At 50.1% G+C, this 9,301-nt stretch overlaps 1 protein-coding gene across 1 annotated transcript; it reads right to left on the reverse strand.

Annotated features, from left to right (window-relative positions):
* LOC128351611 (uncharacterized) lies at nt 1-5,929 on the reverse strand. Its single transcript, XM_053311298.1, has 2 exons — nt 4,736-5,929; nt 1-1,006 (listed from the first exon to the last, which is right to left on the reverse strand). Exons 1-2 carry the CDS (start codon nt 5,178-5,180, stop codon nt 399-401), a joined length of 1,053 nt encoding a protein of 350 aa, XP_053167273.1. The 5' UTR covers nt 5,181-5,929; the 3' UTR covers nt 1-398.
* Between the last annotated feature and the right edge of the window lie 3,372 nt (nt 5,930-9,301).

Raw genomic sequence — 9,301 nt, forward strand, 5'->3', positions numbered from 1 at the left:
TGGAACACCAGGTGATTAATCACCCTTAGAGAACAGTGCGGGCCTACTAGGACTGGGTTAGGACTCTGAGGTCCTACCCAGCGCCCTACTGGGCAACACACCCTGGCTCGGGAAACAGGCAGGTATACCCAGCCCAATTCCTTCAAAGCCAACCCCCCCCCCCTTTAGTAAGAGAGGATCTGGATACTTCAAGGTCTTCACCCACCCCGGACCACTCAGCCCAAAGATTGGTGAAGTCCTGAAGCCGGTTTCATGGCAATCCATTCTCCCCGTGCCACACAGACCACAAAGGAGCGATTGACCAGTCCACCTCTTAAATATCCAAGGGTGCTCACCGATGTTCTATCCCTCAAATTACCACCCCGCCTGCCCTGTTACTGCCACCCAGGGAGGTTAGCCTAGCTTGACCTCCCTGCCCCATACCTCTCCACAAACTTAGCAAGCCCCTTCCGAATGTTGCTAAGATACAGGTCACATCCCACCTCAGAGAGGTGAACTCCGTCAGGGCGAAACAACTCCGGGAAACGGGCAGACAGCCCAGGCTGTCGCAGAACCTCACCCCCTGCTGCCCTCGCCAGTTTACCTATTGCTGCAGAAGATTTACGCCGAGCCTTCTCAATGCCCAGCACGTTCTGAACCCCCCGCCAGACCCTGCATTGCAACCAATTAACCCATAATATGCGAACCCCAGGTATCCAACCCTGCAAGATCGCAAGATCGGAAGATGCTTGTTGAATGATAGAGAGGCCAGTCCGCCTGCCTAAATCATTCTCGCCCAAATGAATAACAATAATATCGGGCTCAGGGTACTTAGCTAAATGGTCCCGAATAGCAGGGAGCAGCTGGCTCCACAGCATACCCCACATACCCAACCAATAAACCGAGGCCCTCCTTCCAAATCCCAACTGAGTGCCCCACTGGAAGGTGCTGGTCCGCTTGAAGGCCCAAAAGACCAATGAATGGCCACACACCAGGACCCGAACAGGAGCCGCTGCTCTACCAGCACCTGCCAAGAAAAACAGTGTATCAGTAGCAGTACACATTACCCACATTCAGTGCACATAGCACCTGACCACTGTGGACTTCCATCACCCTATCCTCTGGAAAACATCCTCTCGCAATCCCATGCGAGTAGCAGTGGTGGCAGCCCTGATCCAAAATGAATGTAAGGTAAGTCCCTCCACAGGGACCCCGGCTGCAATCAAGGCTTTCCGAATGACAACCAAAAATTGATATTGAGTTAGGGGAGCCTGATCCTTATGAACAAACAAACAGCCCCCTGGCCCTAAATTCAGGTAATGCCACAAGGCAGTCACTGGACAAAGTGCAGGGTTGCTGGCAGCCACCAGGCAGATGACATGTCCCTTACCTTTCTGGTCAGTTTTAGAACGGCATAAAAACAAACGCGCCTCCCCATCCGAAAAGGACAGATCAGAAAACCGCAGGCAACTGTCCCTAGGGAAACCCTTGCTCCTTGGCAATAACTCCCCGGGCCGGAAAGCGGCAAAAAAGGCAACCAACACCACTGCTCAAAAAAGCAGGACTTCCCAGGAGGCCCCGCAGCAGCCTGGCAACTGCCCGAGCAGGACGGCTCCCGCAGGACACCCTCTAGACCAACCTTCCAGCATACGTCTCACCCGTGGATCACCAGAGTAATCCCTGACCCCTCAGACCTGAGCCTCAAATGCCAAAGCGGCCAGATAACCACCTAAGGTAGACACCGCATGCCCCGCCCTATGGAGGAGCACCAGGAACTGCTGTAAATGACTAACCGGTACCGGCCAAACCTCCGCCAGGCCTTCCGCCCTCCGAAAAAGGGGAAAGGCCTCAATCTTGGACGTATAAAGAGCCCCTGGTGGCGCAGTGGTAAAACTGCCGCCCTGTAACCAGAAGGTTACAAGTTCGATCCTGACCAGGGGCTCAAGGTTGACTCAAGCCTTCCATCCTTCCGAGGTCGGTAAAATGAGTACCCAGAATGTTGGGGGCAATATGCTAAATCATTGTAAACCGCTTAGAGAGCTTCGGCTATAAAGCGGTATATAAATGTAAGTGCTATTGCTATTGCTATTGCTATAACTCGCCCTGGTGCTGGGCGCCAGTGAAGCCGCTATGGCAAGCTGGGCTTCTACCTGCCAAGATGCCACAGAAAGGCAGGCATAGGCTCCGGGTGCAGTGCTGATTCGGGTGCTAACTCCCTGAACCTGTTCACCTGAAAATGAGACAGGGCGTCAGCTATATCGTTCCGAATCCCAGGCACATGGCGAGACTGAAATAAGATGTTGGCCCGAAGGCATTGCAGCACAAAGACCCTCACAAGCCCCATAACCCTCCGAGAGTGGGAAGTATTAATAACTTGAACCACGGCCTGGTTATCACACCAAAACCGAACTGACAAGTTAGAAAACTCGTCAGCCCAGAGATGCACTGCTACCACTATGGGAAAGAGCTCCAGGAATGTCAGGTCCCTGGTGACCCCCCGTTGTACCCACTCTACCGGCCAGCGGGCAGTGCACCAGCGGCCCCTAAAATAGACCCCAAAGCCGATCCCCCCAGCAGCATCTGAGTGGACTTGTAATTCAGCCTCGAGGAGCTGCTCACTCCTCCAAAAGGTAATGCCATTGAAGTCCAACAAAAAGGACTCCCACACCACCATATCAGCCCTGACTCCCTCAGAGATCCGAACCCTGTGATGAGGAGCCCTAAGCCCAGCCATCAGATCACAGAGATGCCGTAGAAAAGCTCGCCCAGGGGCCAACACCCTGCAGGCGAAGTTAAGGTGCCCTGCTACCACCTGAAACTCCCTTAATGTAGCCTTACGGGCACGCCCCAAAGCCCTAACAAGGTCCAAGAGGACCCCCAGCTTTGCTTGCGGCAACCTCGAGCAACCCGCTACCATGTCCAACTTAATCCCCAGGAAGGAGAGCTGTGTGACCGGCCCCTCGGTCTTTTCTTTGGCCAGGGGAACACCCAGCTCTTCTGCCAGCTCCATAAAGGAGAGCAACAAATGCAGACATTCCCCTGAATTGCCCTTGCCTACAAAAAGAAAATCATCTAAAAAATGAGCGGTAAATACCAAGCCAGCCCTCTGTCGCACTGCCCACTCCAGGAATGTGCTGAAGGCCTCAAAGGCTGCACAAGAAATGGAACAGCCCATTGGCAGAGCTTGATCAAAGTAAAATCTTCCTGCAAAGGCAAAACCCAGGAGGTCAAAGTCCTCTGGGTGTACAGGAAGCAAGCGGAAGGCTGACTCAATATCACACTTGGCCAAGAGCACCCCCACTCCCTGCCCCCTAACAATCTGGACTGCGTCGTCAAAAGACATATAATGCACTGAACAAAGAACTTCGGGGATGCCATCATTGACAGACGACCCTCTGGGGTGCGAAAGATGGTGAATCAACCGAAATTCACCTGGGGCTTTCTTAGGGACCACCCCTAAGGGAGATACCCATAGACAGGGAAAGGGGGGGCTGTCAAAGGGCCCCAAGACCCTACCCGCCAAAACCTCCTTATTAATTTTCTTAAACACTACCGCCTCTTTACACACTACGGACCTAAGGTTGTGGGACATACATGGCTCCCGGTGGGAGGAAGACGGAATCCTAAACCCCTCCTGGAAACCAGAAAACAAATAAGCAGCAGCAGACCTATTAGGATAGGCCCCTAGCAAGTGCCCAAGCACCTCAATCCTGATAGGGCTGGGTCCCTTTACCCGCAGGGGGTGGAGGGGGGCCTCCTTTCTTATTGCTACCTGGTCTAAATTTAGATCCGGGACTCCCGACCCTGGCCCTGGGGCATGTGGAGCTCGGGTGCTTAGCCCCGCAAAGCCCGCATGCGTGCTTGAACTGACACGACACCCTCGAACACCGGCCCCTGTTGTTATATTCCCAGCAGACCATGTGGGGTTGAACCCACTGTTGGCCTGACGCTGAGGCTGGTGAGACCCCATGTGGCCTGGAGAGCAAATGCCCACTATCCGACCGGTCCCCTTCCACGGGCCGGGCCGGAGACATAATTACCAGCCACAGCTCCTGTAGGGGCGTATCCCATGGTAAGGTGGGGTCCAAAGCAGCCCGCATGTGGAAACTTTCATCATAGCGGATCCAGGAGGAGCCCGCAAAGTCAGAAACCGCCCTGTGAATGATGTCCATATATTTCAAAAGCGCTGGGCCCCTAGCTGGTTGACCTTGCACTATTACTCCCATATAAATAGTGAAGCCTGACAACCAATTATTCCATGTCTTCTCGACTGGTTTGCGCTTAGTCGCCTCATGTTCCTTACACAATTCACCCTCCTTATGCTTGACCTCTGGCTCCCGATATAAAAGACTAAATATGTCAACATATTCGCCTTTAAGAATCTTTTCCCGGGTAGCCGGTAGTAAATGGTCACCCAAAGGCAGCCCCAGGCCACCGTATGGCACATGCTGCAAAGAGGGCAAGATTCCCCTGGGGTAAAAACCTGCCTGACCCCCCATACTAGTGGAAGCCGTTGCCATTGCACCCGCTGGTCCCGCCAGGGAACCAAGAGCGGGCCTGTTGCCCAGCCATACCTGCTCAGCTGCCCCCTGAAGACCTGCTGTGACCCCTGGAAAGCCCAGTGGGAGACCCAATCCCCAGGGCTGTGTGTAAGGAGACCAAAACGGGGCTGGTCCCCAGCCGCCCATGGCAGGCATTGGCCAGGGAATGGAAGGCCACTGGCCGGTGCCGCCAGGAGGTGTTGGTGCTGGCTCACCTGGTGCCATCGGGACGGCTGGGTCCAAAGGAGACTGATCCACTGGCAATGGAGGCAGAGGGACCGCAGGCGAAGGCAGCGCAGGAACCAGACCACTAGGCATCGGCATCCCTGGATCAACCGGCTCTGTGGAAGGAACTGGGCCAGCGGGGCCCCCACTTTTCTCTAGCGCTTCCAGCCTATTGGAAAAAGACTTTAGTAACCGGGTCCTGGCAGTACCGCGTGTGCGATGAAGAACCTTGGTAGGCACAACCACCCCAGAAGGGCCCGCACCCTTGTCAGAGGGAACAGCCTTGGCCTTCTCGAGTGCTTCCATTCTATTAATCAGGCCCCTAATGAGAACCATTTCTTCATCATCTTCTTCCGAAGAAGAAGGCGGAGGGGCAGGCCTCTTGGACTGTCTAATGGGCTTGCCCCCTTTCTTTTCTTTTGCCTTCCTGGGCATTTTGAACCACTCCTGCCCCTAAATGACAAGATTGAACCAAATGAGGCTGTAAGGTTAAGGGAGAAAATATTACACCTGCCCACAATGAGCAAGGAGAACCCCCAGAGCCTTTCCAAAATAAAGGGAAACAACCGGCTAGCAATCAGCAACCCACAAAAAGGATCTGCAACCCAGAATAATAGCTGCCACCCCCCGTGGAAGGACAAACCACCCAGCTATGGCCACCACCCAGATAGCTGGCCGCCAGCCCCAGGGAGAATCAACCACCTAGCTAAGGCCACCACCCAGAATAGTTGCCAGCCCCACCGAGGATGTTTTCCCCACCCAGCTGTGGCCACCACCCCCCCCCCAAGCCCATGACGGCCGGGAGAGGGCCCCAACAAACCAGAGGGCTAAAGCCCTTGCGAAGGCCAAGCATGGCCCGCTGAATGGCCCGCCAGCTGAACGCCGAGGTCCCCGTGCGCAGCGGAAGCCGCCGACAGCTCCTTCTGCCCCTCGCGATGGGACGACAGGCCTCGCCGAATGCTCCGCTTACCCGCTATTGGGCGTCCCCGCCCGGCGAAAAAAGGCCTGTTCTCAGAAGGAGCTCGCGTAGGAACTCCTTCTCCAATGAATGCTTGGCCTGGACTGAGGATGCCGGGGCGGGGATCAGCCGACCATGGCCAAAACCCCGCCCCAGACCCGAAGAGCCAATAGGCCCACTTCTTGGGCCTCGTGCACAGCAGGGCTGGGACAAACTCCCTCCCCTCTGCACGAGGCCAAGGGGAGGGGGATTCTTAGGAACCACCTGCTGTATACGAATAGATCATCAATTGGTACTGCCTCCTTTTCTGACTAACAGGTCCACAGCAATTCATGTAGCGCAGCCTCCCGACTTACCATCAACAGATAAACTGTGTAGGAAAATCTGTCACATCATGCTAATGATTAAATTAAAAACAGTCTTGAAAATGCAGGCAGATCAAGACAATGCTATGTCTTTATTTAGATTGCAGTAGGAGAAAGCTGTAATCTTTTTGAATACCAATTACCCTAAGGAATCCATATGTTTGGGGATGTGGTTAATACCAGAATGTTTTTGTATTAATATTTTATTAATTGTTCAGTAAAGTTACAGAATTCAGAATGTTTTAAAAACAATGTTTATTATACATGCTGTTAATATATGTCAAACAGCAACTTTTCAAATACTGTATCTTGTTACACTATTGAAAAGTAAGATCTTCCATATGTAGTAAACTTAGATCTTCTAAACATATACAAAATATACAATATAAAAATAGACTGATATACAAAAATAAATGCCACCCAATTAATCAAAAATTACTAAATGTCATTTTTTATCTTAAACACAAACAAAAGTTGTCAATATGGCCCAAAGAGAAAATTCCTACTTTTTCCCTAGCCACTCTCAGGTTAAATGGAAGCTTCCAATATCTATTATTATTATTACATTTATATCCCGCTCTTCCTCCAAGGAGCTCAGAGCAGTGTACTACATACTTAAGTTTCTCTTCACAACAACCCTGTGAGGTAGGTTAGGCTGAGAGAGAAGTGACTGGCCCAGAGTCACCCAGCAAATCTCATGGCTGAATGGGGATTTGAAGCTGGGTCTCCCCGGTCCTAGTCCAGCACTCTAACCACTACACCACACTGGCTCTAGCATTTAAGATTCTAGCAGCTATAACCATAAGCTTCTCACTCACTATATCTTTTTTGAATAGACCCCACCCCCACACCAGCAATAGGCCTAAAAAGGATTATGTGACCTAGGTCCTTGTCTATTATAAGTTCAATTTTATGTCACTATCATAGCCATATCACACATTGTGTTAATATTATGAATCGTCAATCAAATGAAGCTGAAATGTATGTCCATGTGTCTAAATGCCACATTAGCAAATTTTCACACACATATACTGGGTTTTTTGTATATTTGAATGTTGCTTTGGGTGTGCTTTCATTTTAAAAAGAAAGGGACAAAAACTCCTCCAAGGGTCAATAGTTGTGCTTCTGCATGAAGAGTGACTGATCCCACCTAGTGAAAAGCTGGAACACAATTAATGTCACACACAAAGCCAGGGGTGACCAGTTGAAAGGAAACATAGCCAGAGCAATCTATCAAGCCAAGATGTGGGTAAGCTTCTCTATGGGTGTGGCCTTTAGATTCACAGGCACCTCAAGTTACTTACTCTCTCCATCATGTCCCACCAAGATGTGGCACAGCAGTCCCATGGCACAGAGGTACAAAGTTGAGTCATCAGGTGCATGCCAGGCTGCAGCGGCTGGTGATCTCTGAGGATCCAGTCTCAGGCAACTCCCTCTAGTTCCTGCAGCAGTAGACATTTAAAGGGGCTGAGACCAGTATCTTAACCATAGGCTCCTACGATGGGGAGATGATTCCTCTGTTTCTGACAAGATTTCTAGGGAGTCCTCAAAATCAGATGATATGGGTAGAGGGGTAGTCTCGGGTGTGGTGGGGGCAATGGTTCTTCTAGATCAGCTGTCTTTTCTGTTGCCTGTTCTTCTAAATCCCTCTCTTGGTATCGCAATACTGATGGCTGTTTGAGTCCTGGCATGCACTGCTACTGCAAGGAGGTCTGTGATCTATTCTGCTTCCTCATCTTCTCAGCTCTCTTCGCTTGAGCCAGATGTGTGGGATGGCAGGCTCGGGTACATGACACACACACACACACACACACACACACACACACAACATTTGCCATTCTTGGGAATGACTGGCATAGAGTCTCCACCTTAATATATATTTCACCTTAATATATAGTTAGTATATTAAAGAGAAACAGAAGCAGAGACACAATTCCATGGTGACTTGGGGCTTGGAGTGGAGGGAGGAAATTCCTTGCATTTCTTTTGCTGGAGTTTATATTCCTTAAATTCCTTAATCCAAAAATGTTTCTCATTTTTTGTCTGTTATGATTTAATGTGTTGTGTTTTTATTTGTATGTTTTAATCCTGTGTTGTGAACCACCCAGAGAACAATTTCTTATGGGACAGCTAACAAATAAAGTTGTTTGTTTGTTTGTTTAGGAACAGGGAAGGAAAACATAGAAGACACTGGATTTGTTCTTTCCCTGCTTTTGATGAAGTTGCTTGAAAGTACTTCTAAGTATTTTTCTATGCCCCCAGTACATCTGAGCAGGAAGTACTTGGCAGAGGGGTGTCGAGTACTTCCAGTTACATCCGGTAAAGAGGGCAATGAGTCAGCAAGGAGGTACACTGCTGCCCAGATGGACCTTTGTGCACATTCCTAGTGAGTGGTGACAGCACATGTAAAACTCAATGCAGAACAGCATATTGCCTGCCATTGTAAGACTAGCCACTAGCCTACAGCCCATTCACCAAATGCCAACAACAATGGAAGAAAGAGCAGGAAGCATGGTCCACTCCACCAGAAAGAGGAATCAAATGTTTTTGGCTCAAGTATGCTCAGTTTATTTTTATTTATTATATTTATATGCAACCTTTCTGCCTGATAACAGACATCCAGGGTGGCTAAAATATGATAAAATTAGAACACAATAAAAATAGTAACATGACAGGAGTGGTGCCTTCACTCAAACTCTGAATTGATTATTCCAGAGGGGGGAAATCTGTTGGTGCCACATCTTTGGATATGCCCTCCCAACAGTGACATGTGACAGCAATAGGAGTAATAGGCCCTCTTGGAAGTGTGCCACCTAGCAACCAGAGCTGGAAAGGAAGCTGTCTGCTGATTTTTGTGATAAGAGGAGGAGTGCTGATTCATCTGTGAAATGGATGGCTCGGATTATTTTTAATTTACTAATCCAAGCTAGTCTTGTCCTTAACCATTCACTCAGTTGTCATCGGTGACCTAGAATTTTTTTTTGGATGACTGGTGTTGTGGAAGGTGGCTCTTTTTTTAACCTTTTCCATCACAGTGACAGCTTGAACAGCATTCCTGGTGCCTGGCTGATACCGGTTGCCAATTGCCATCTTCTTAAAAAGTCTAGAACAGGCCTGCTCAACTTTGGCCCCCCCCCAGCTTTTTCTGGACTACAACTCCCATAATTCCCAGCCACAGTGGCCCATAGCAAGGGATTATGGGAATTGTAGGCCGACATCTGCAGGCGGGCCGA

This window comes from Hemicordylus capensis, chromosome 3 (assembly GCF_027244095.1).
Source record: "Hemicordylus capensis ecotype Gifberg chromosome 3, rHemCap1.1.pri, whole genome shotgun sequence".
Classification (NCBI taxonomy): Eukaryota; Metazoa; Chordata; class Lepidosauria; order Squamata; family Cordylidae; genus Hemicordylus; species Hemicordylus capensis.

What these genes read in the sequence shown, in the direction of transcription:
- LOC128351611 (XM_053311298.1), bottom strand. Translation starts at nt 5,180, where the DNA reads ATGCCCAGGAAGGCAAAAGAAAAGAAAGGGGGCAAGCCCATTAGACAG. An exon ending in AGCCGTCCCGATGGCACCAG is followed by an intron (nt 1,007 to 4,735) that starts GTGAGCCAGCAC and finishes TTTTCTTGGCAG; the next exon opens with GTGCTGGTAGAGCAGCGGCT.